Source organism: Bradysia coprophila, assembly GCF_014529535.1.
Source record: "Bradysia coprophila strain Holo2 chromosome IV unlocalized genomic scaffold, BU_Bcop_v1 contig_106, whole genome shotgun sequence".
NCBI classification, from domain to species: Eukaryota; Metazoa; Arthropoda; class Insecta; order Diptera; family Sciaridae; genus Bradysia; species Bradysia coprophila.
In genome coordinates this window covers 4067312-4094777 of record NW_023503372.1, presented here as the reverse complement: position 1 = coordinate 4094777, position 27466 = coordinate 4067312, and the positions used below count along the sequence as shown (strand labels likewise).

General features: G+C 33.4%; 1 protein-coding gene across 2 annotated transcripts in view; it reads right to left on the bottom strand.

Moving 5' to 3' along the window:
• Nucleotides 1-3976: 3976 nt before the first annotated feature.
• Nucleotides 3977-27466, bottom strand: part of LOC119070999 (calbindin-32) — a 90116-nt gene continuing 66626 nt past the window's right edge. Inside the window, exons 7-12 of one of the 2 annotated variants that reach the window (XM_037175592.1) lie at nt 24338-24424; nt 24074-24214; nt 23875-23976; nt 10866-10880; nt 7729-7785; nt 3977-6667 (exon numbers count right to left, since the gene is read on the bottom strand). In XM_037175592.1, coding sequence (XP_037031487.1) covers nt 6452-6667; nt 7729-7785; nt 10866-10880; nt 23875-23976; nt 24074-24214; nt 24338-24424 — 618 coding nt within the window. In that variant the 3' untranslated portion in view covers nt 3977-6451. The remainder of the gene's footprint in view (nt 6668-7728; nt 7786-10865; nt 10881-23874; nt 23977-24073; nt 24215-24337; nt 24425-27466) is intronic. The other variant, XM_037175593.1, reaches the window with a different exon arrangement.

Below are 27466 nucleotides of genomic sequence, written 5' to 3'. Positions count from 1 at the left end.
CGATCAAGTTATTTTCAATCGATTGATTTTCATGTCCTTCACTGCAGTTCTTTGAACATTTAGTTTACTATGTAAAGTCGGAAGATCAACTGAGCTGTCAATACTTTTGCAATAAATCAAACAGCTGTCTGTAAAGGGTCTAGCTATTATTTGACGTGCAATTTTTATTTCATTTCCTTTATTTAACCTTCATATTACTAAATAAGGGAACTGTGGTCTGGTGTCATCCGTCATTTCTGTCCGTGTAGTTGGTGACTAGTCGTTTTTCTGCTAAAAAGTGAAATTGTCCGACAATTTCCAACTCAATTCTTACTACAATTGATTCGAATTTAATGGGAAAATTAACTCCAAGAATACCCCAAAGTACCAACACGTTTAACTAATAACAGAAGAAGATTAAATTGTTATCCGTTTTAATAAATTGTCTCTGTCCACAGTTCACTTTGAAGTACTAGATTCGAAATTCAGTAAGAATAATGTCCATCACCTTCATTCTCGATGTCATTGATTGTACACATTAAGTGGATGATGGCGGTGGCAACAAATCAGAAAAGAGAATTTTGTTGGCTGCTATAGATTTTCGTTGTGGAAAGAAAAGTCGTTTGTGGTTTACCAACATTAGTTTAATTGATTCAAAATCTTTGTAAGCACATTTTTCATAACGGTGATTTAAGAGGTATACACATTTAGTTAACATTTATATATTTTTCGTTTTGGTTTTTCTTTTTTTTTTGGTTTTTAATCAAACTTTACAATTCATTGAAGAAAAATATAATTAAATTTCACTAAGAGACATTATTTTAGGTACATAAATTTATGGTTTCGGATAATTTTTTTGTTTGTAACACATTTTTGATATACATTTAAAATACACAATTTCAATTGATTTTTTCATTTTTAATTTTAATTTTTTTTCTTTTTCATAAGGGCTCCACATCTTGCTGTCAATTTACCAACTTCATTGCGGGACAGAATGTTATATTAGTTTGGCACCGAAAAAAAAAGATTTTCATTTGAACTAATATCGGGATGATAAAAGATAAGAAAATTGGTTAATCGACAACACAGCGTGATTTAAGAGCATCATTGTTTTAAAAAAATATCAAAATACATTTTTTGTGTAATAAGTGAAGAGTGTTTCAGCAATCTTCGCGGAAAGTTTGCCTTTTATCACAGATAACCAACATTGCAATAATGAAAACCATTTTTTAGTCATTTTACTTACAAATTTAAATTAATTAAATAATTAGCAATAGAAAGCAGACACAATTATCAGTGGTGTAAGATAGCTCCTATTTTCGAGTAAACATTTTCTTGAAATTACTCGATTTTCTCGAGATTGTTTAGAATTTCGAGCAAATTCAAGAAAATATTTTCTGAAAAATAGGCTCTGAGCTAATGTCAAGTAAAGATGATCCAGTGATATGAGTTAGAACCATTTTAAGTAGATACGGATGCATCCGAGTCACTATAGGCTGACGATATCTATTTTATTATCTCTAAAACCGACAAAGCCTTTGAAGTGTGTAAGTTCTTTTGAACGTAATATTTCCTCAGCGATACAAGACTTCACATAATTAATATTATTGATTGTACAGAAGACCCTACGTAGATCTATGACACCTTGCACTGGATTTTCAGTGATTCTTCCAGTTTGATATTGTAACTGCACATTACTATTAAATCTGTTACTTCTTTTGTTTCAAGCATCACGTATTGTTTGACATCGAATCTTTTACTTCTTTTGTTAAACTATTACTTGTTGCTTTATTTAGATTCCTGACCGGAGCTATTCGCTTATTTCAATCATCATTGTCGTTAACAGATGACTGACTGTTTCTAAATAAAGAGACGAGTTAAGATACCAGCATATTCTAGGAGCTATTGCTAAATTGGCAAGAACTTTATAAGAAAACTGATGTTTGTGCAGTGATATTACGGTGTTTTCTTGGTACGAATCTGAAATATAATATTTCGAATAAATCGATGATCCTTTTCAAGATATTTTAGAGGTCAGGCCATCCTTATTTAAACCATTGCATATATCACTTTATAAAACCATTTTTAAAGAACACTCCGTCATGGAATAGACGCTTGCAGCAATTAAATTTTCTGTTTTTTTTAGACCAGGAAATTTCGTCAAAATTAGCAAAAGGTAAAATTAAATTAATTTTGTTACATCTTAACATTTTACAATGAGACGGTTCATCTTAGACATTTTTCTTTTGTTTATTCTTACTTCAATTATAAATATAATTAATTTATTTATGAAAATTACAGTAAAATTTACCTTTGTTTAATGTTGTTAACGGGCGGATTCGTGTTGCCAAAAAAATCGTTTTTTTCCCTAAATTTTTTGTTGTTGTTTTGTTTTAATAATGAATCTGTTGCGAACCTCTGTTTAGGAATTTTATTACCGTGACTTGACTTTAATCGAAAAATAAATTAGCTAAATCATCTCAGTTAGTTATGCATGTTTGGTTGTTTAAACTTATAGCCAGATCTACGTTACGATGATTATGAATGCAATTTTTTTAACATCAATTTGAAACATAAAATTCGTAGAATCGACTGGTTGTTCACATAGGATACGCTTGTTTGTCTGTACAAAAAGTTACATTTTGCTGGTACATCCTACTCCAATTCACTTCATTGGTTGGACATTGTTTAGCTACACATTTATCAATCTGAAAAAATTCAATTAAATTGAATTTTCTTCTTTTACAAATTCGGTCAGAATATATTGAAACATATTCGTTAAATCTGATACTTCTTTTTCTGAACAATCTACTACTTCATTTACTTGAAGAGCCATTCTCATATAAAGAGAATACTAATGAGAGTACATCGTAAAATTGTGGTCGTCATTGCCGATAACAGATGATTATTCGTTTCTAGAAAAATATGATGTGGTAATTCGTTATCAAGGTAAGAAATATTGAAGAGACTAGTTTACAAAGAAAAATCTCATGTCCATGGTTGGGATCAGATATGTAAAAAAAAACTTTGGACAATTTGTCGCTTTTGATATATTTTCAGTAAAGAAAGTGAAGAACTCTTCCTACATTTAATTTGGCATAGCATAATTGTCGCCAAAGGGTCCCTTCATCTTCCCATTAAATAAATTATTTATTTATTGCAACTTAATTCAACGGGCTAAAGTCTCACCTGAAATTAATTAAATTAAATTAAATTAAATTAATAATAAAACAAAGAAAAGGCCGAGGGTTAATGCACTTCTTGGACTAAGTGGACTTAAAAAACAAATTGACTAAATCATATGACATTGTGAACTGAATGGAGAAGTGCGTCTCCTCTTGCATGGGTCTGTAACATTTAGCAGTTTCTAATGCGTTTCGTTTTATTTAACAAAGTTTTCCTCACAAGAAAAGTTATCAGTTTTGTTACGTTTCTGATTGGTAGAAACAACAACAAGAATGGGAAATAAGGACAAAATGTAGGACTTTACTTTAAAGCACAAGATCTACCATGTTAGCTTTTAGAAAAATGTTCTCTGCATCAAACCTAGCCCAGTAAATGCAGATAGAGAGAGGGAGAGAGATCTACTCTTTTAAAAAGAATTGAATATTCATCTGTCACAAATTCAACTAGTGGTTTCACAATACTAATAAAATAAATGTTAGTGGTAAACATTGATGTGATTTCTGTGATTCACTTTAATTAGACATGAAATGCTAATCAGAATAATCTGAATAATTAATTATATTTGTTTAACCATCATTCTGACTAGAGAGAAAATACTCAGCTGATAAATATATTAGGGGTAAACTCAAAGCTTACACGATTTCGCAAATTCTTACAATGCTAGAAATCATTTGACACTTCGTAAATTGATTTATAGCCAACTTCATATGACAAATTTTACGAAATCATGTGAGCTTAGAGGTTCTCCCCTATTGTATCTACCTGACACATAAATCGACGAGCAGTTTAATTTTATTTAATCTCATTTTTCCCCAATTTAATACACAAATGATGAATGCCTAACGATAATTCCGATGAAACAAGAAAAGAAAATGTTTAACTGGAAACTGGTATATGTAGCTAAACGAATGCTTTTCTCTCACAAACAAAACATACACAACAACTCAATAAATGTGACCTATACACACAGTTTAATTAAAAATTCATTGCATAATTGGAATTGAATTGTATTTATATGTTCAACAGCAATACAACAAGAAAAGTTCAATTTTAATTTCAAATAAAATTATTTTGTTTGTTATTTCGGTTCTTGAGTGAGTATAATGGTTGGATGAAGCCATATTTTTTTTTTCAGTATTCTAAAAAGAAACACAACATAAAAAACAACTTGTGCATAGATATTTGGCAAACATTATATTTTCAACAACATTTTTATTTTTGGTTTTTTATTTGAGAACATTTTTTTTTAGTTTTGTGCATTTTTAGTTTAAGATTATTATGTTTTGAACAACGAAATTTCGTTAATATAGCTCGATAGTTCACATGTGTATGTCAGTCCCTCCAAAGGTCACGGTTTCAAACCCATTACAAACTGTTACACTATCTATAAGACGAAAGATGTATGTTCTGGCACAGTTGTTTGTTAGCGTTAGGGGCGTAAATACCTACTTAATACCTAGTGCCTATCTCAGTCAGTTTCAGAGACGCCAATTTCAATTTTTAATTTTTCGAATAGTGTGCTGAAACTTGCTCAGAATTCAGATTATCCGTTAAGTTGAAATTTAAGTGGTCATGGTATGAAAGGTAATGTTTTGCATTGGAAAGGCTCGGCTTCGCCTCGAATTTACACTCTGTTATCTAGTATGCGATAACATATCTCTTTATACCACACTTGGTAGATAAATCACTATTAATTTATTGAGCCCGTCGTGCGAGACGAGTCGACTTAAATTTTAAAATTTCCTAAGTTATAGGTTCAGGAGTGGTTTAACAATCCTATTTCCATTCCACTGATGATTCGCTGAATATACGCAAGAATATATGGAAAGTTTGAACGTTTGTCATCCCTTTGCAACTGTAGCCAAAGCGTGCTTGAGATGTGGTGGAATCCACCAGGTGGATTTAAAAATAAAATTTAAATAATTGGAAAATACATTGCAATCGTCTCTCAGTTCGAAAAAGTAAACAGTGTTCGGAAAACATTTCTGATAACAGTTAATTTGTCACGACAAGCATATTAACAGTTTTACTATTCATTCATTTGATCGGAGATTTATAGAGATTGGTTTCAGAAATCTTTTACTTCATTTGTTTTGAACATGATTTTTGCTATATAAGACCTCATCAGTCAGAGATTGTCGTTTATTCTTGCTGTCTTTGTCGATAACAGATGACAGCTGTCTGTAACAGGTCAACTAGCTCTTTGAACTCGGTTTTGAAGCCAAGTTTTATTTGTCCATAGTTCTTTGGATATTGATCAATATGGAAAATTTTAGTAGTTTTTCATTATGTTGGAGGAACTGGCGTCACGAACTCCGCTATCTGCTACGTTCATGATTCCATTCTTTAATTAACATTAATTCAACCATCACACTATATACTAAATTGACTTATCTACGATGAGATAAATGTTTAGACAGACTAACGTTGCGCCCCCTTGGTGCTCAAATAAGAAGTACTGTGACCTACTTTTGGATATTTAAAAAAAAATCCACAAAAAATTCTTCAAAATTCACATAAAATCTTACAAAATTTCCTACAACTTCCAGAAATTTCAGATTTTTTTAAAGAATTTAATTCCAAAATTAGGCCTAGGAGTGCTAACGTCTTTCGTATTAGGAAGTGTAACTGTCTGACATAGGTCTTAAATCGTTCGGCCTGATGAGACTGTGGTATGCATATGTGGACTATCGACCCATAAGATTTTTTATTCTTTTAATATTTGAATTGGAGAATTTTAGTTGTGATATTTATTTTCGTTAAATAATTTTTTTTGGCAATGAATAGAGTCATTTTATAGTTATCTTCGTTTCTAATTATTTAAAATTTCCTCTAATTTTAATTCACTAAACATTTTTTTTTTAATTTGTAGAATTTGAATCGATAAAATTTTTGTTTTTGAACAGGAATTAGAGATACATTTGAAAACGGAAAGAAACGGAACAAGAAAATATAGTAAGTAACTACGAGGATCACACTCACTATCTAAAAATATCATAAACTTTATATTCAGATGTGTACAAAAATATTTTTTTAAGAATTTATATCGATGTGTTTTTAAAAATTACATTTCTTTACATTCACACTTACCATAATATTGTTGTTGTTAATTTAAATATTTAAAAAAAATTTATTGATTCAACTAAAGCAATTGGATTTTAATTTTAAACAAATTAAGTTTTTTTTTTAAATTATTCATAAACAAATTCATTGTGTATGCGAATGATGATTGCCACGGCAATGATAAATTTTATGTCTCTGTGTGTGCGCGCGAGAGCGAAAGAATTTACTGGTCATCATCTGGTGGCAATTTGGCCAATGCCAACAGAATCATTGTCAATTCTTTGCGCGCCACTTTGCCATCCTTGTCGTAGCCCACACCACGCATTATTGTGTCTTCGAAATCGATAAGATCCTGTGCGTCATAGTCTTTTTTAACTAATTCTAAAAGATCTTTCAAGAAACCACGCAGCTCTTCATTTTCAATTGTACCGTTATTGTCCTGAAAATTATTCGGTTAATTAAGTATTTAATTAGCCATCAAGTGTGGGAGATGGTGAGAGATGGTTCAGATGATTAATGTTGGCAACGTGTTCGTAGAGATAATTAGATTTTGATTAAGATGAATCGTATCATATAAAAATCATCACCGCTGTCGCCTTTCACAGTATTTTTGGTTCTTTTAATAACATTCAGAAGTTATAACGATGAAACGTGAAACATTTTTTTCTTCCTTTAAATCGACTAAAAGCGGGACTTAGGTTTTATTGAGTTGAGTTTTCCAAAATTTCTCTTAATTCACATTGTCGGAAAGTGCACTCAAAGAAAACTAACGAATTTAAAGGCAGTTGGAGAGATTTCTGAGACTTTAGTAGAAATGTTGACATGTAGTAGCGCTATGTCGAAAATTATTTAAAATCTCTTTTTGTTGCATGAACATCATCGACTTTTTATGGAGAACTAACGTTTTATTCAGTCGAAAATTCTACTCTATCAGAATCAAGGTTAGCCAAGGTGACACGATAACAGGAAAGTCACTAGTTTCACCTAGTCATAAAAAATGTTTGGGACTTTTTAGCTCTTCAGCTGTTTGTCGCTGCAAACAAAAAGCTTATAATAACATATGAGCAGTGAACCAGTGTTTAAAGTTTAAGGAAAACTTATTTCAAAATGTTTAAATTAGGAGTATGTTAAACAAAACTGTTCTTTATGAAATTCGGCTATTGAATTGGTTTCATCTGCCTGTGTGACACCATGGAAATCTACACATTTTACGGTAACAATACCTATCTGCTATTACCCAATGACAGCATATCACGACTATAGTCAGTCACGAACACATTGTAACAGTTCGTTTCTTAAACTCTACCTAAAGTCAGGCAGGTAAGAGGTTTTTTAATATTGCAAATGCAAACAATTTGTGGAGCAACCGTAAAACACAGAAAAAGTGTCGCCGAAATCTTTTTTTTATATCAGAGCCACTGCGAATCGTAACATTTTTCATTAGATTACCCACTTCACTGTGAACTACACAACATTCTACTCCTCTAAAAAATTACTCACCCGATCGTACAATGAAAACACTTTTTCGATGTCATCTTTGGTAAGCTTCGCAGCTCCCTGTAAAACGAAATTCAAATTACTTATAAAATTTTAGTGATTTCGTTTTAAAGGAATAGAATGAATTAACAATTAACCTGAAAATTAAACTTTTTAACTTTACATTTGGATAGAATATTTCGTGGTAACATGCGTCAGTTATTATATATTTACAAAATGTGCTACATGAACGTGTGTTCACGTAACGATTTAACTTTCGAGCGAAACTTTACAAATATTCGTTCTTCCATCAATGAGAAATGGCTCCATTCTAAGATACAAGATTGTTTTCCGTCGGTACGGTGATACGGAGAAAGATAAGTTGAATGTGGGGGTTGTATATGTAGATGCTGGAATTGACTATTTGCAAGAAATTAGGTAAAAATTTTCTCTCGTTGGTTGGAACAATTGTTGTATAGGACATGAGCAATTGAAAATTTCAAATATAGAAAGGGCCTTATTTATTATTAAATCTGCTCATTCCTTTGCTTAAATTATCGCCTAGTGAATGATTGAAAATCTACTACTTCATTAGTTTCAACATTTATCTATTAAAGGAAATGTAGCCGGATCTCTTTCGTTTATTTTTCTCGTCGTTGTCGAAAACAAATGACACGTTTCTATGAGATCGGTTATCTCTGACAGAGCGTCGTCATAAAGAAGAAACCGATATAAAATGCCTTGGGGACTTTTAATGAACAAACAACAAAAATACAGAAACACATGCCCTGAACGAACATATTTGAACGAAAATGAAGAAAAAAAATTGAAACGGTCGCATATTTAAGAACAAAGAACAGAAAATAAAACTTTCAGGTAAATAACATGAAAATGAGACACATGGGAATACTTAGTAAATATACCGTAGTATAAGTGATTCATATTGAGCTGTCATCGCGTAAATTTCTCAATTGATAAACAGTAGCGAATTATTATTGATGCCCCTGCCAATTAGATGTATCAAAAATAATACAAACGTCGACAATGTTGGGGGTGTAGTGCAGAAAACAGGTCCTTGTGGTACCTAGTACCTTGATAAAAAAAGTATGTGAGTGTCGTCCAATCTATTTAGCCACGGCTCTAGAACTAAAACTGCTACAAAAATCGTTGAAAATGCAGATTTAAAAAAATGGTTGCGACTTCTGATGGTGAGAAAACATATCGGTGATCTTTAATGAGACCTTCACATGCCTAACTAATTGCAACGTAAATCATGTTAATAATCTTTAACAAGTGATCCCGATGCCTAGATGCAGTAGATGTACCAAGCAATTCTTAAAATATCTGCCACTATCAGAAACCTCAACCAATTTTTGTTAAATCTTCATTTTCAACGATTTTTGGCATTTTTTGCAATTTTTGGTCAAAGATGGGTCCAGAGAGAGAGCGGTGCCTAAATCGATTTATGTCGGATGACACCGATAACAATTTTTTAGGATCTGTTTTCTGCCATTGACAGCAACATTGTCGCTGCTTCCAGTTTTCCATTCAATTTTGGACACCCCTACTGTCAGTGCAGATAGCTTGAAGTAATTTTAGTATTTTTCTTGGGCAAAAATAGATAAATTGTGATGTGTATGAATATGTAGATGTATGCAAACCAGCTATAAGTAGTTCAAGCAACTCGGTAAATTTATTTTCCATTATTTGGGAATAAATTTTGGTAATTTTATTCAATTTTATCTCTGCCACCAATAAGTGGCGCCGAACCGAGGAGCCCAATAATATATTTGTTTTTGGGAACGGTTATAATCGCATTACCATTCAGAATTGAACCGTAGCCGTCGTTGAGCAGCACATTACGTTTAAATTTTAAATTGGTCCAACAGATGAGATAATTGGTATTCGTGAAATTGTAATCTACTCAATACCCAATCCATCACGTCAATATTAATATCCCATCCATCATTCATATTTACTGTTACTTATCAATATTGCAGCAACTTCTTAAAAGGTTTAAAATTATCTTCATTGCGATGCCCAAAAAAAAATCTTCCAGTTCAGGGTAACTGTTTTCCGTCGACCCTCTGCATGCTCTGCGCTACTGTTACCAATTTATATTTTGGTTTAGAAAGTTTTCAATTACATTTCCATATAGTCAGAAAATGTAAATTTTGTAGAGTGGAAAATCTCAGTCAAGTATGTCGAAAATGTGGGCAGATAAAAGCTATGGCCCGATTTCATAACCAGGCATATAAATACAGTTGGGCGGAACAAGTTTCCACAGAACAAGTGGGATTTACAAATGAAATTCACATGAGATAAGAAAGGGAACAAATAAATCTGTGGTGTCAATTAAACACACATGTGATCGCATGACTCTTCTAAACATAGACTCTGAAGCAAAAATTACAATTTCGACTTTAACTCATTTCAACGGCTATAATTACAGGGAGTGATAGAACAGTCAGTTTACAGGTGTTTAACACTTAATCGGTGTGCAAATTAAGACTAACACTAATTGACAGTGCTGTGCACGGTTATAAGCTAAAAGTGGTTGTTGAGTGTTCTTGCCCCCCCCACGAATTCATTGAAATAATTTTTTAAGAATGTTACGTTCAACGATGATGTCATAATCATGCTGTGTGATAACAAATTCACGAGTGTACGAACTCTAGAGTTTTATTACTTGGAAAGACGCGAGCTTTTAAAGTGTATTTACAGATACATGATACATATTTACGTTGACATGTTTACTTTCCTGAAAACGGTGCTTACAAAATACACTCTGTTCCTGCTTCATATTCATACAGTTGCTGTTTACATTAACGAAAATTATTTTTTTAAAGTAAAGTAATAACATGGAAAAAAAGGGGGGCTCTTCAAGTTTGGTATAAATTTAACTTTTCAGCTTTCAACAATTAATAAGTCATGATCGTACTCTTAAGCTTTTAAGTATTATGTACTGAAGTGTACTGTAACCTGTTTACAAACACAAGAAAGAAAAAAAGTTTTAAAAGCTGATCGACTTGATGACGGTAGTTAAAAAAAAGGAAACATTCAAAATTGCTAACATAAAATATACGACCAACATTAAAGCACATCAAACAAAAAGAACAAGAAACGAACGTAACAATAAGCCATTACAACAAAGTACTCACAGTCTCAATGCCTTCCTTTAAAATTTTAATTTTAGCAGGAGTGTGTGTTTGTGTGTTATTTTAAAGAAATTTCGATAGAAGACAAACATATGCAAATGAGGTACAAAAATACAATTTAATTAAACGAAATTGCATCATGAAAAAATAATAAAATTTGTTTTTTAAGGAAGATAGGATACTGAGTGAAAAAATGTGTTATTATATATGTAACAGTCAAACGTGATATTCAAACGTGGTTAAGAGGGAGAATATTCTACAATTTTTATCGTTGTTGTTGTTGCTGATACTATTTTACAGAATTCCATTGAATTTTAGAAATTATTGTTCATAAATTGAGAATCTAGATCATTAACTAATCATTCGCTTTGTGGGTGGCATTTGATGAGAACGTGACATGTGCTCCTGATTTGCATGAATCATTGAGCAGCTTAAGAGGCATGGATGCTTAGTTGAAATTGTGTAGCCTACATTTGTGCATTTCGTATTTCATTTTTGTTAATATCTTTTCATCAGAATCATTTTTGAAAAATGTACGACCGCAATTCCGACCACGAATCTGTTAGCTTTAGATAAAAATTAGTTTTGGTTGTATTCGTTTGATCAGCTCTGAGAAAAGTGAGCAGTTTAATGAAATTTTCATAAACTGCTCATTGTTCCCAGAGCTGGTCAAACTGCTACAACCAAATCTATTTTCTGTTGAAATCTAACACATTCGTGGTCGGAATTGCGGTCGTACATTTTTGAAAAAGGATTCTGGTGGAAAGATATCATCAAAAGCAAAATAAAATCCAATAATTAAAAATCGCCCTAATGTATGCTTTTCAGCAAAGTGTCGGTGCGTCTTAAGAGGCATGGATGCTTAGTTGAAATTGTGTTACCTACATTTGTGCGTTTCGTATTTTATTTTCGATGTTCGATTGTTTCAATACTTTTTGAAAAATATAAAACCGGAATAACGACCAATAACGACCGATTATAAAATAGAGATGTTTTCGTCAGTTTGGCCAGTCCTGAGAAAAGTAAGTTGCCTAAATTTCCATAAGCTGCTCAGTTTTCTCAGGAACTTGTGATACTGACACAAACACCTCTTTTTTTATCAAAGGTCATTCGTGGACATTGTTCCGATTTATATATTTTTTTAAAGAATCTGGTAAAATGATATAATCGAAAATATTATTAAAACGCCTAAATGTAGGCAAAAACATTTAGACTTTTGCTACATAATCGATGCTTCGCTGAAACATTTAGCCAACATTTGGGCGCTTTTAGGGCAAATCTTTTTTTTGGCTGCAGCTTTACATATTTTTAAAGAGGATTCTGCTAAAAAGATATCATCGGAAATAAAATACGAAACGCAAAGATGTAGACTCGGCTAAGCATCAATGCCCCCTTGCTCCCTAGAATTGTTGTACTTATTCTAAGACTCTTTCTTTGAAGGAAAATCTTCAGAAAATCAGTTAGGATTTTATTTCAAACTACGCCACCTAATTCTCGAAAAGATCCATAGAACCAAATGATACATTTTTGGCCGAGACATTCTCTAACTCATGTTTTTTACGATGAAGCCATGATGGGTCGTTTTTGTGTAAATGTACAAAAATGTAGATCATGGTGTCTTCTACTTATTTTTCCATTTGTACAAAAATTGAGCATCATGGTTTCATGGTAAAACAAAATGAGGTAAAGTGTCCAAAAACCAAGAATATGTCACAAGTTTACTTGGTCAGCGATGAAGAACTTGATAGACAGATTTGGTAGATTTCGCTTAGAAACATTCCTCAATCATGAAGGAGTAGTAGTTCATAATAAAATGTCCTGTGGACCGCAACAACGCCACAAAAAATAAGACGTTCCACCAATTTCTTACCGCTACCAATAGTCTCTTAGGATAGTCAAAGAACGTATATATAGATTGATAGTCTGTAATATAGTCTATTATATTCCTTGCACCTAGATCGTTAAGCCTGTTGTGCTGATTCTCATCCTTACGAAATTTATACCATCTGTGGTTCACACATTAGCAATTGCAGATTGTTATGTGGGATTGCATAGATCAATAACAGCTAGGTGATGGAATTCAATCTGCGCATCTAGAATCTAGATCATCGTAATCCAATCCAAAAGAAACATTATCAAATCAATAAGATTAATCCCGGGTTTCTTAACATAAGAGTGATACAAACTTTTCGAGTTTCTTTTCATACAAAACCGGCATGTATTTGAAAGTTTCCGCCCATTCAATAAAGCAAAAATGCATCGCTGCCAGAAAAGTGAATTTGTCCAATTCTCCGATTTTCACAACATTTTCTCAGATTTGAGTTAATATATTACATTGGAATGTTCAACGGAACGAATAAACTCGTTTTTATTATACGAAACAGTAAATAAGATATCGTTGCAATTTCCTCTTTCATTGGACTTTCATTTGATTTTTATTTTTTCCAATTTGTTGTGGAAAACCATTGTAAATCCTGGTATTAAATGTATCATTAAACTCGGTAAATTGTATTACATTATCCGCAATAACAGCAGCAGCAACAACAACAACAACCAATTGACGTCGTCAATTATTTTTTTTAAATTTAATTTAATTTAATTATTTTCGTTTTTTATTTTTCCGTTTATTATTTTATAAAATCCATTTGCAAATGCAAATTTTTAATTAAACCCACAAATCAATGAGAGAGTTATTAAATTTTCCAACAATAGTAACACATCGCGTTCCTGGCTTACGAAACAGATTCAATGGTACCCAATTGTGCATAGTTAAATCCTCTGTTTTGTTAATGGAAATGCATATCGCAAAATCTGATTATTGTTCAGTTGATTCACTGCACACAATATTGCAATACGGCAGTGACTTTATGAAATTTTAACTCTGTCCAACTAACTTTTGTCTGATATTTGTATCAATCGTGACCGAAGGACAAAACAGATTACATGCGCTTAAAGCATAACGTTTGAATGCGGATTTGTATTCAATATAGACAAAACGTGTTAAAATGTTACGAGGGACAGTCCCAACGGGGATCGTTTGTAGTTGTTTGACCCTGAAGGGAATAATTGGGTGATTAAATATTTATTACATTTGCCAAAAAATTACGTGCAGAATATCGTTGTCTGATAGTCGTGTCATATATGTTATACCGTTGTAAATATTCAACGGACATGCATGTTAAGCTGAACATTTTATTTTGTGCTACCCGTTTAAGAGTGATATCGCCAAAACTTGAACCAATTATGGGGAAAATAAATACAATGGTACGGCCATCCGGGCGTGCAATAGCGCGTTGAATTCGTCTTTCAATTCTAAGAAATGGGTATCTTTGGTTTTTTATGTTAGTTTCCCATTTTTGGAGTGAACACGTGAAAATTGATAGCGTGTCAAAGGGTAGGTAAAACACTTCAATAGTATTACCTCGAGATAGACGAATTAGTAAAGGTTGAAATGTTGTGTGAGTATGTGCGCCTCTAAAAGACCTATCATTAGAGTATAGGCACGGGTCGGTACCACTACACGTTCGGGAGTAAACAATGAAAGTATGGTCAATGTTCGCACAGTATTGCTGGCCTGCAACAAAACTTATCCGTGAAGCCGACTATGGGGTGTTGTAGCTGGACATACTCACTATCATCCCATATAAACAAAACCTCAGATAAATTGCGTTGCAAGCCAGGAGGTTGCACGAAGCAAAAAGGTCACCAAATAGACCAAATTCTTTTCATAATTTTCAAGTTATCCTTCATTTTGACAGAACCAATACATTTGAAAACTGCCATGAACGATCTGAACTGACACATTAGAATTAGTTTGTCTTCTTTTAGAAACCACCACGGTTAAGGACAAATTTTATATAGTTCATGCATCATTTTGGTGGTATGGCTGGTTCACCGCTAAGCCATACAGTAGCTATTTTCATAACTTGTGCCTAAATGGAAATTTTGCGCAGTAGACGTGGAAACTGTCAATCCGAGGCGAAGCCAGTTTAGACAGAAGTTAGGAACAAACTATTATGTACAGTAGTGTGATCCTCACTTTTTTAAACGTCACTTTTACGTGCTAGTGCGTAAATATTTATATGAAAATCCATTAAGGCACTACTGTACATAATAGTACATTTCGTAACTAGAACTAAAAGTCTTTTTTAGAGTGTGAGAGGTGCGCTAAAAAAGAGTTTTAGTCTATGGTACGAATAATATTTTTCATATTCGACGGAGAAAAAGTTCGACGAAGTCGTACTTTTCGGATCCTAGGTATGAAAAATATTTTACATACCTAGGACCCGTCCAATATGAAAAATGCTATTCGTACCACGGACTAAAAGTCTTTTTTAGCGTATTCGATTCCAGACCTCGCCTTCGACTCTGTCTGGAAACTTCTCACAAGCTAAAAAAGACTTTTAGTCCTAGGTACGAAATGTACTATTTTGTGTTTGAAGACTGAAATTCGACGGATTTCGACACGCATTCTACGATCGAAAAGTTCAATTTTTCTGTACTTCTCAGAGAGAGGTATTTGCGGCCAAGAAAGTACTTTCTCGGACGCTCTCTCCGGCCGAAAATGGATTTTGATATATATTTTTCCGGCCGCGATCAAGTGTGCATGCTTTGTTGTTGAAATTGCTGTAGAGTGATTTCTATGTTAATGGTGTTGTGGTTTCGTCCCATTTTAGTTTTCAAGCACAAAAATCGTCGTCTGTAACTCGTGATGAAAGCTGAATTTTTCGGCTCCGCTTCGTTAGGACAAGCTTACGACTAGTACCGAAAAATTCAAATTTTCATCACTCGTAACAAAATGTACTAGTGTGTCACTCATTTTGAAGTAAAAAGTTGTTAGAAAAAAAAACAGAAATCCTTTCAAATTTGATGAAGCACTGTTAGCCATCTGTTATCGAGGACGACGACAAAAATAAGCAATGAACACTAAATAGATTGTTCTCTTATAAAGCAAAACGAATGTTATTACTAATGAAGTAAAGGATCCCTCATCGAATGGTACGTGATACTTCAGACTGAAGAAGTAACTGATTTAATCGTTTGTTAGCACTTCCAAAACTGTGTGCTGAGTTTTTATTTATTTACAAATTGTATTGCGTGCGATGTAGAAATGTCCATTCATATGACATCTATTGAATCAATGGAGAGAAGGTAAGGGATACGCGAGGAGAAACAAGTAGAGACTAGAGGAAATAGTTGATCGTTTTCATTAGTTCGAAGAGAATAGATCCCGCTATTCGGTCATATAGGAAACAGATTCATCAACAATTTTATTAGATGTCGGTAAATTAGAAGAAAACGTCGGTATAAAAGATAAAATTGTCGGTAAAGTAAAGAGTAGATTATCGGCAAAGTACACAAAATCAGAGGTAACGAATGGAAATTGACAAGTTAAATTTAAATCTGCCTGTAGGGCATAATTGACGATCGGCTTCTGCCTATGCAATCAAGAATATGCGAAATGGGCGAATAGGCGCCTCTAAATTTAGTATGTTACGTGTGAGGTTTGCGGAACGAGCCGAAGGCGAGTGGTGTAATTACCCGTGCCTAAACAAGCATTTACAAGCAGTGACGTAACACATTTTACATATTTGTGGATGGTAAGTGCATTTTGCCTGTCACAAACAATGATGTAAAGTGCACTTTACCGTGCATAAGCATGTAATGATATATTTTGCTAACGCTCTTTATTCCATGTTTTTCTACTTTCTTAATTAGAGAAAGTAAAATTTTAGACCGAAAGCAGAATACCAAATCGTAGAGATTTTACTACTACGTTCACTTTCATTCCGCCAGGGGTGTGAAAGTAAATGGAAATATGGAAGGAAGATTTCGTCCAGCTTTTCCTTCCTCAGGTCTTCGTCCCGTAATGCAAAATGAATCTTTTTTATCATTACGATATTACGACAAGAGAATTACAAAAAAGGTTTACAGTCGAGGAAATTTAGATTTCGGGTTTTCCAAAGGTATTAATCTTATTTAACCCACACTTTATCCCACAACAATGGAATCCACAAATTTAAATTTAGTTAACACAACGGTCACAATGACGGCGCTGCAGTCACGATTTCAAAATGTGATATAGGGTGGATAAACTAAATTTTGGTTTTGGTTACATTTTCTCTTGGTTTTTAATTATTACATCAGGCTTCTAAATTAAGAGTACCTTTATGCAATATAAACCGTTTGAGTTTGAAAAAAGATGTTTTGTATCAGTGAACGATATAGGAAAGCGTTCAGTACGTCTCAACATACAAAAGAACGTAAAATATAATTGTACATTTAGCCACCCTACGTCCGTCATCGCTTCTATTGTCTTCAAAAACATATTGTGTGCTTGTCATGATAATTATCAGACGTTTGTTTATTTATGTGTCTCATCTAAAATGCTGGCCAGCAAAATTTTGATCATTAAATTCAACGGCAAAATTGATCTAAATGTTAAAATAATTGTGAATAATAGTGAAGTTAATGTGGTTTTGTTTTCTCTTCATAAAGGAATTTGCATCAGTTCGATGTAAAGTGCGGAGCACCATTGGAAAAAAAAACTTGTCGCTGAAGAATGATCAAAAAGTTGCTGGACGCAATAGCTTCAATTAATGCTTTGCAGGATATAGAATCGAAATTAGAGAAACACCAAGAGCCGTCCATTTGAAATCTTCATCATCATCATTTCAACTAAAGGCTTTTTTTAACGAAACGGAAGTTCGCTCGCAGATTCGGATCGGAACATCTCATTCGTTTTCGCTAAAGCTCGTAGCCGTCATTAATCATGATTCCCATGAAGAATCGCCAAAAATAAAAAATTGGCAAGGGATGAAGAAACGCCGGCAAAAACAAAGAATGATAAATTTGTCTTTGTTGCGTTTCTTCACACTTTGGCGATTCTTCGTGGCGATTAAACAAATCCTTTGAAATTTATCCTTTTACGAAATTTATCTAAAAGGCGTTATTTGTTCGAAGCTAGTGAATCTATCCTTTTATAAAAGTTACGAAATGCTGCCTGGTTCGATCCTAAGGAAACTCTTATTTTACGTCAGGTAACGGCATCTTGTTCGATCCTAGGGAATTCATACTTTAACGAAAGATCCCGAGGACACTATCATTTTACGAAAGATAATGTAGAGACATTTCAAAAACGTATTTTTACACTTTGGCGTTTCCTCACACTGGCGATTTTTCTCTTCTTCTCTTCACACTCTATCGATTTTTCTTGGCAATTCATCATTAGAGGTTCCGACCCTACGCTGAAATTGTAGCCTACATTTCTGCGTTTCGAAATTTTTGATCGCTGATATCTTTTTACGAGAGCCCTTTTTGAAAAATGTACGACCACATTTTCGAGTAAAAATATGTCAGCTTTGAATAAAAAATAAAATTGTCTGTGAAAGTTCCATGTGCTTTGAGAAAACTGTACCGATGCCCCAAATTTGCATCAAAGGTACACTTTTCTCAAAGCACATGGAACTTTCACAGACAATTTTATTTTTTATTCAAAGCTGACATATTTTTACTCGAAAATGTGGTCGTACATTTTTCAAAAAGGGCTCTCGTAAAAAGATATCAGCGATCAAAAATTTCGAAACGCAGAAATGTAGGCTACAATTTCAGCGTAGGCTCGGAACCTCTTATGGTTGATTTGTTAAATCAACAAGAAAAATCGCCATAATGTGAAGAAAAACCAAGAAATATCGCCAAAGAGTAAAGAAACTCCAAGGATCATAGAGAATTGAAAATTTGTCTTTATGGCGTTTCTTCACACTTCTGAGACTTTTCTTGATGATTTAGCAAATCAACTAAATATGATGAATTGTCAAGAAAAATCGCCAAAGTGTGAAGAAACTCCAAAATATGACAAATCGCCAAATAATACAATATTGTCGATTTGACTATAACTTTTATTTAGAAAAAGATTGTACGGGACAGCAATGAAAGTAAATAGATAGGTATGGCCAAACGTTCAAATTTGTTCTAGCTGAAGCACATACGGATTTGCATGGCGCCACCTCAAACAAACTCATTTCTAGTGCAAATTTCCACTAGAAATGAGTTAGTTTGAGGTGGCGCCATGCAAATCCGTATGTGCTCCGACTTGTATGGACTGGCCATACCTACTTTCATTGCGGGACAGTATGTACTGCATATCATATAATTCCTCTCTCTTGTGTTTATCTGTGTTCTACGAAGCCAAAATATAATTTCGGACTACAAGTAAACCGTCTCGACCAGTAGTTATTTTCCTAAGTTCCTAATGAGTGCAAAAAGGCTATTTCAACATTAGTTAGGAAAGCATAATTTTTATGTGAATGTTTCTGAGGTTTTCCATCTTAATATTTTCATGAAGTTACAAATAATCCACAGAAAATTTTATTATCCTAGAGCGAGGTCGGAAATACATCAAATAAATCAAATAGAAAACAGACTTGGAAATTGTTATTTTGTCTAAAAGTTGACATTAAAATTCTTTGGAAATCGTAAATCGCATAATTGCATGAGCAGGCATCTCAGGATTATAAATCAGGAACTTTGAAGTTCGTCATATATTCATATTCTTATCTTATTCCTGACCAGATTCTGTTTTCATGATTGAGCTCAATCATGAGCTTCACTTATACAAAGAGTTGAATTGATTTCCTATGCCAAATTGTAATTTGGCGAAAAAGAATGTTCCGAATCTGCGTTTCGTTTAAAAAAAAGCCTTTAGTTGAAATGATGATTGTGAAGATTTCAAATGGACGGCTCTTGGTGTTTCTCTAATTTTTATTCTATATCCTGCAAAGCATTAATTGTAGCTACTGCGTCCAGCAACTTTTTGATCATTCTTCAGCGACAAGTTTTTTTTTCTAATGGTGCTCCGCACTTTACATCGAACTGATGCAAATTCTTTTATGAAGAGAAAACAAAACCACATTAACTTCACTATTATTCACAATTATTTTAACATTTAGATCAATTTTGCCGTTGAATTTAATGATCAAAATTTTGCTGGCCAGCATTTTAGATGAGACACATAAATAAACAAACGTCTGATACATATCATGACAAGCACACAATATGTTTTTGAAGACAATAGAAGCGATGACGGACGTAGGGTGGCTAAATGTACAATTATATTTTAGGTTCTTTTGTATGTTGAGACGTACTGAACGCTTTCCTATATCGTTCACTGATACAAAACATCTTTTTTCAAACTCAAACGGTTTATATTGCATAAAGGTACTCTTAATTTAGAAGCCTGATGTAATAATTAAAAACCAAGAGAAAATGTAACCAAAACCAAAATTTAGTTTATCCACCCTATATCACATTTTGAAATCGTGACTGCAGCGCCGTCATTGCGACCGCTGAGTTAACTAAATTTAAATTTGTGGATTCCATTGTTGTGGGATAAAGTGTGGGTTAAATAAGATTAATACCTTTGGAAAACCCGAAAACTAAATTTCTTCGACTGTACATTTAAGAGCGATGTTATTTGATTAAAAATGAAAATTTCTTCTCGTTATGCACGTACATTATTTTAATTCCATCGTTCTATGTAAACTCTATGTGTCAAACAAAAATTTATTTCGTTTATCTCATTTATCTGTTCCATTAAAATATGTACTCAAACAAAAAAGTTCATTAAAAAGAGCGAGTTAAGAAAGTCGAAAGAAAATAACTATTCGAAATGCAAAGAGAATTTCATAATTACATCCCCTTTTGATATAATTCTCATAAAGTTTTGCTTTTATAATATATTCAGATAATCCTTGGTGACTACTATATAATTAACGAAGCGAATGGTAAGTACAGATAGATGGATTTAATGCAATTTCTACGACGCAAACTTAGAACTACAATGTCCGGTTCGGCAGAATGTGAAGTAACTAGCTTAATATTAAGCAATGAGTAACCGCAATACAATATACAAACACCGAACACACCCTGAAGATTTCTCTATGAAAATTCAATTCCATAAATTCCAGAAATTTCAAAACTTTCTCAACTTCCATTAGTTTTATGTTCGTTGCAGCATTTTGCCTGGTTCAATGACCAATAATACATGGTTTTAAGAGAAACGCTTTAATACCGACTTTATCACGTCCTGCTATGATAAGTTTGTAATTTTTCGATTTTTTTTTTTGGTATGTGTTTTCCTGTGATTCGGTGTTTCTTGACTAACTACAGAAGCTCCATTTTAGGGATTGAACCTTCTGAAGTGCTGTCATAAAATTTAGAAGCAACTTGATTATTTAATTTTTATGATAATTTCCACTTAAGATCTTTGCCGTGTGCTAAATACGCTACACGTCTACACCAGGTCGTTAAACCAATATCTTTAACTTTTGAGCCATTGCACATAACTATTTCTAGAATGGAGCAACGACATCCACTATTCCTCCTCACCGCTATTGATGGCTTATTTCTCATTTGAAAGCAATCGATACATTCAGATTTCGGAAAGTATTATCGTCCCGATAATCATCCATGAACATTATGTAAACATTTACACACATTGTAATATCCGGAACAATTTGTAGCCTTGACTACAGAGAATAATGCGGTTTTGGTGTATCATTGGGAAGCTGTATAGTGGTGGCAGGCTTTACGATTTAACTTCATTATCAGATTGTTGGAGAGTGCTCTAAAATTCAACGATTTACAACAAAACTCGTACATTTCGAATCGAAGCTGGCTTAGTATGATTTTACGTTATTGCCTCAATTCATTTACGACAATCAAGGAATATGAACACCGAACTAATTTGTATTATTTCCATTCGGAATTTACGTTACAACACTACTCAATAAAACCACAAATTAACATGGAGAATTTTGTTCATACATTCCTGAAAATGTTGGAACGAATTGAACGAAAATGTATTGTGGGTTCGTTGAAACTTGTTACCTGGAGATCAAAACCTTAATTAGTAGAACCACAAGAAAATCGAATCTTTCATTCTTTAAAATACCCGAACCACCCTGTTGTGTTGAGACTGTATAGTCAGTTACCATGGAATCGTGGTAGTTATGTAAGCTTCAATGGATATAATGCCTAAGGAAATTCAGCATCTAATGGGGAGTAATTCTTCCGCCGTTTTTTGTTTCGTAAATGTTTCTGACTTTCACATAGCCACTTACAAACGAGTATTGCAAGAGTAGGTTGATTCTCATGATGTGCGTTAAAATCTCAGATGTTTTTACGTCCAGAGGGATAAAATGACTGTGCCATTTGATTAACAAACGTCCAAAACGGTGCGTAAAAATGGAACAATGTAAGTTTTAATTCACATTCACGTTCCACATGAATTAAGTGCAAAATGGTCGATGAGAGTTCGCAAATTGCGTTTATAGAATCACACAGATTGCATTTGTTTTACGCATGTAGTGCACACAAAGTACACATAAAGTGTACACAGAATGTACAAACAAGGTGTAATAACGTTGTGCACAAACGGTTTAACAAAAAGAAGTAATAGCAAAGCGTCTCATCAAAATTAAATTTTGTATTTTCTAAACAGCATTCCATTTACAATCTATTAAGAAACGGCAACCGCATCATCAAATACTGATTAAATATGTTTCATCTTCTTTTTACCTTTGATGTTTGCTGCAAATCTTTTACTTCATTCGTTTTAGCATAAATTTTATTACTTAAGACCACCGTGATGGCAGATCATGGCTTATTTCTGTCGCTCCATCGATAACAAATGATTAGCCGTTTGTTTATCGATAGAGCTATCACTAGAGCGACTGACGAACCAAATAATAACCGACCGAGACGAATATTTTAAACCTTTTCTCTGTTCGCCGGAGTCGGTCGAATTCTACGTCGTAAAAAACCATGTTAAGACACTCGAGTGATCACAACGGCGGATATAAAATTTTCTTGTACACAAAACGTCCCCTTCTACGTCGATGTAGGAGGAGGAGGTCAACTCAGAGGAGACATACATTGTTCTTTCTCGCATGGTTTACCACTCAATAAGGAAATGCTGTTTGGAAACGAAAGCTCAGATGTAGTAGATTTTTGTTTGATTTTTTTACATTTCGTTATAAAATTGAACACATTGTCTAGTAGTGCAAATTTTGAATGTTTGGGCGCGTGTTACTATTGTTGTTGTTGTTTTAATTGTTTTAAATTTTTTGTTAGTCAATCTAAAGAATTGTGCAAAAAATTTGTTGAAAATGCAAAGTTCACACACGTTGAGACTTTTTAATAAATCAGGCAAATATATGAATTTCCAATGGGTAGTATATATAGGTACAGTGAAAGTAAATCCACCGTAGTAATGGTAATGTTTCGGAAAAAAAGTAGGTAGAAAAATTGATTCTACAGTGGAGAAAAGTGACATTCGTGTGTTGATGTCGTTTGTAATTTATTCTAAGTACATTAAACAAATGAAAATCTACAGTTTTATTTTCTGAATTTTGGTTAGGCTTGTATCAAGAATGAAATACTAAAATGAAAAATCTAGATTTCCTTTTGTTAAACAAATTTTGTGTGGAATCATTTACAAACGACAACAACTACCAAAACAGACATGTCGAATTTCACATTTCTCTTCAATATAAAAAAAAGTTTCCCAGTGTCGCTCAACTTTCTTAGTCAAATTTCCATTAGTGATAAGTGATGCTACGACAATTTTTAGATGCGCAGTTACTGGTTTCCTTTTTGCAGAGAAATGATAACAGATGGCGCTACGTGGCAGCAACTCCCTCTTTTATCATTTCTCTGTCTTTTTATAAAGACTATTTTTGGGAAAACATTTTTCAATATTTTTCTACATTTTCCAACATTTTCGCAGGTCACCCATATCAACCATATCAACCATAACCGAAATTTACTTTCACTGATTTTATAGACAAAATATTGCGTTGACCTATATAGCAATCAACTATAACTAATTCGATTCCGTACCTAGGCTAGATGTAAACCTAACTTCCATTTCAATTAATATGTCAACGCAATATTGGCTCTTAAAAGATCAAAGTGGATTTTGTAATGAAATAAAAACAGTGCGAAAACTCACCTTAAAAATTTGACGACACAAAAAGTTTTCCTTGACCGGAAGCAATTTTGCCATTTCCGATAATTGTAGCCGTCCATCCTTGTTCGAGTCAAAGACTTGAAGCTACAGCACCGAAAAGAAAAATTTATTTAAATCCGAACATTCCGTTTGATCAAACCAATTCATAGCAAAATGAAAAGAGAAAACACAAAAACAATACCATCGTGTCGGTGTATTCGATTAGTTTATCCTCAGAAACATCATTGATTTTCTTCGCCTCACGTAATAAATCGCGTAGAAAATTTTTCAATTCGTCGGCTTCAATGTATCCACTGTTATCGCTGTCGTATTCGCGCCAAATCTATTTTCCCAAAAACAAGAGAAGAAAATTAATTGGAAAATTCATTTCTGTGCCAAATCATGCGTTTTTTTGTGGGTCGGAATATCGTATTGGTGTTACGTTTGTAAGATATGTATTATGTACCTTCATGAATTCAACACTTGATTCGAGTGGATTGTCGAATCTAAAGAGCAGCAAAAAGTTTTCCTCCATCGGTAGAAGTTGCGCCAACTGAAAGAGGATTTATTTTCGAGATTAGAGCACTCAGGTACTTGAAAGCTAAAATATTGCATGTCAATGCGACAATTGAATGTGGTATCGGTTAAGATGAGTTCTACAGTAGCAATTCTTTGTTTTATTTAAAACGACTGCGGAATTTAACAAAAAAATAAATTAGTTTGCTAAACTGTAATTTGTCGACGGAGAACGTTTGTTAAACCACTATTAATATTGCCGAGCAGGTAAAATTTGTTTTAGGGATTAGTGTTCACCTGATAGACTTCCTTCACAGAATGATAAAATTCAATTTAATTTTTCGAAGTATTACGGTGCACTTGTTGCAGTTTCGAACAAATCCCATCTTCCCAAGTTTCGATTTACCTGTGGACTTTTATAGCCGTTCAAAGTCAGTGGTTTAACATCCGAATATTCGGCTTAAAGTCAAGTTGCAGTGACAAATATCGTCAAATTTGATGTTATTAGAAAACTCCATCCCTTTACCTAATGGGTCTAAAACACACCTTTTTGATCCTAGTGATGTAATATACTATCTTCCTAAAAAATCCTGGCCTTTACATCATCCGTTTGCAACGATTTTTTACAAGACTCCCGAATCAGTTAATATATCACTGACTACTGAATAGTCGACATCCTCTTTCAACAACAAAAAAAAATTCACTGCTATTCCCCAACCATAACAGTCGGTATAAACAGATCCATCAAGCCATAAAGTTAATTAAAAAAATTTAACAAACACCCCTTCCCAGCCAAAACGAGAAACATTTTTTTCCCGGAAGTCATGCAGTGAAACACAAAATGTCTTTCCGCACAGAAAAAAAAAAACTTTGAAAAGACTATGAGACCACTTTTTACAGCAAAACATATGCGATAACGCGATTACAAATAGCAGAAAATCTCGTTCATTGGTGTGAAAATGATGGGAAAAATGTGCATGATAAATTCACCCAAATATCCATTTCGGTGTGACACAATCTGTGTGTGTTTTTTTTTGCAATGTCACTCAAGCTTGAACCACACACACAGTACTATAATAGCAGTTACGATGCAGTATTCATTTCATGCATCTAACTGCGAAATCGTTCAGTGACCGAAAATTATTGGTTGATTAAATGAAAAATATTATTCCATTTGGCTCAGCTCCAAATCAATGCCAAATGCAAGCAGATGCACACATATGTACCTTTGAATGAGTTTTTCGTCGTTTTAAATAAATTTTTTTGAAGTGAATTAATTTCCATGTTTGTGGATTGTATGTTTATTTGGCGAGGCATGTTTTTGTTATATTTTTTGCGGGATACAGTAAAAGTTGGAAAAAAAATGCAGTAATTTAATTACACGATGGGTGAGAGAGTTTTGAGGTAGACATGATAATGCAGATAGAAGCACTGAATGAAATTATATCCTTTTGAAATGATTCGTTATCGGACACGCTAAATAAACGTGTAGATATGTTGGAGTGGAAATATGGTACTCGTACTTCATTTATTTAAATTAGTTGTAATTGGAAGCGTACACATTTTGAATTCATTTAAATTGATGGTTCGAATGTGGAAACTCTATTTAACGATTTGCATATAGACAAATTCGGGCACTATTTTCACTGCATAGATTGAATATTAAAATAATTTCAATGAAACGAATGTTTGAACCTTGCATGCCCATTAAAATTTGCATTTTTTTAAAAATAGTTTATTAAATAGTTTTGTTCGGGCTATGATTGTTATATGGTTTTTTTGCTTCACGGTTTTCCTTTTAGTCAAGATAAAGTTGAATTGAAATGAGGCCAAAAAATGCTAGAAATGCTGAATAGAATAGCCGAAAGAAACCGGCCCACAAAAAAGACATACCCCGAAAAATAGCTATATGAGATTATGGGTTGAAACTACTTCAGTTGCCGAAAAATAATTGGACTATTCTCAAGTTCAAAGAAAAAAGCTTGAAAAGCTTGAGTATGTGGATCAAGTTCGATCGATATTTCAGTTTAATGGTATTTCGATATAGAATGCTAATAGAGATACATTTATCTGTTTTTCTTATCGAACTGTGCTCTTCGACCGGTGTTTATCCGGGAATCAAACTTGGGCGTTCTTGTGAATTCTGTTTTAAGGAATTTGTGGTGCTCTTATTAAGATGAAAGCACAAAAGACTCCTATATCACGACCATTTCGGTATTATTTCCCCAAACCAAATATAAGAACCGAAGACCTAACGTGATATTCACACACCAATGTCGAACTTTATGGACATCTGGTATCTGCTATCGGCAACAACGACAAAAGTAATATGTAAGCTCTGATCTTTTACAGCAAAATTCACGTTGAAACAAGCGAAGTAAAAGCTTTTGTATCAATCTGTTGAATATACTTAGATCAGTAATAGATTCGACATGTATGCTTGCAGTCTGTAAAATGTTCTGTGAACTGTAATTTTGAAGTCATCCAGCCAATAAGACTAGTGACAATTTTTCAGCTGATACTCTCAAAACAGATTATTGTAAATAATCCTCTAGACTTCCCGATTTTTCCACAAAAAAACGGCGAACTGGAAACTGGAAAGAATCATATACTGTTGAGAAAAAATATAAACAAATTTGACTCAATGAAAACTTTTAGATATTTTAATTTTCTCGAAGTTCTGGATATCGTCAGGGAAATTAGGTGACTTTTTTTGGAATATTTTTACTTCAAAATATGTGAATCTGCGCTACTTTCAAATCTTTTGTTGGTTCATCTGCTATCGACATTGTCGGAAAAATAATCGGTGAACTGTTAGTAATGGCGTCTTATATAGCAAATTTCATGTTAAAAATGGTGAAGTAAAAGATTATGTTGAAGCTACTTAGGTCAAAAAAGTAGAAGATTCAATAACTATAACAAGGTGTTTCATTTAAGAAGTAGAATTCCACAATAGACCGTGTGCGATTTTGAGAAAAAAGTTTCACATTTCAACAAAAAGAAGATTTACCATGAAAACCATTGAAAAAATAGTTTTTTTATAGAAATTTTTGAAAAATATTCTTGCCTTCCCGATGCC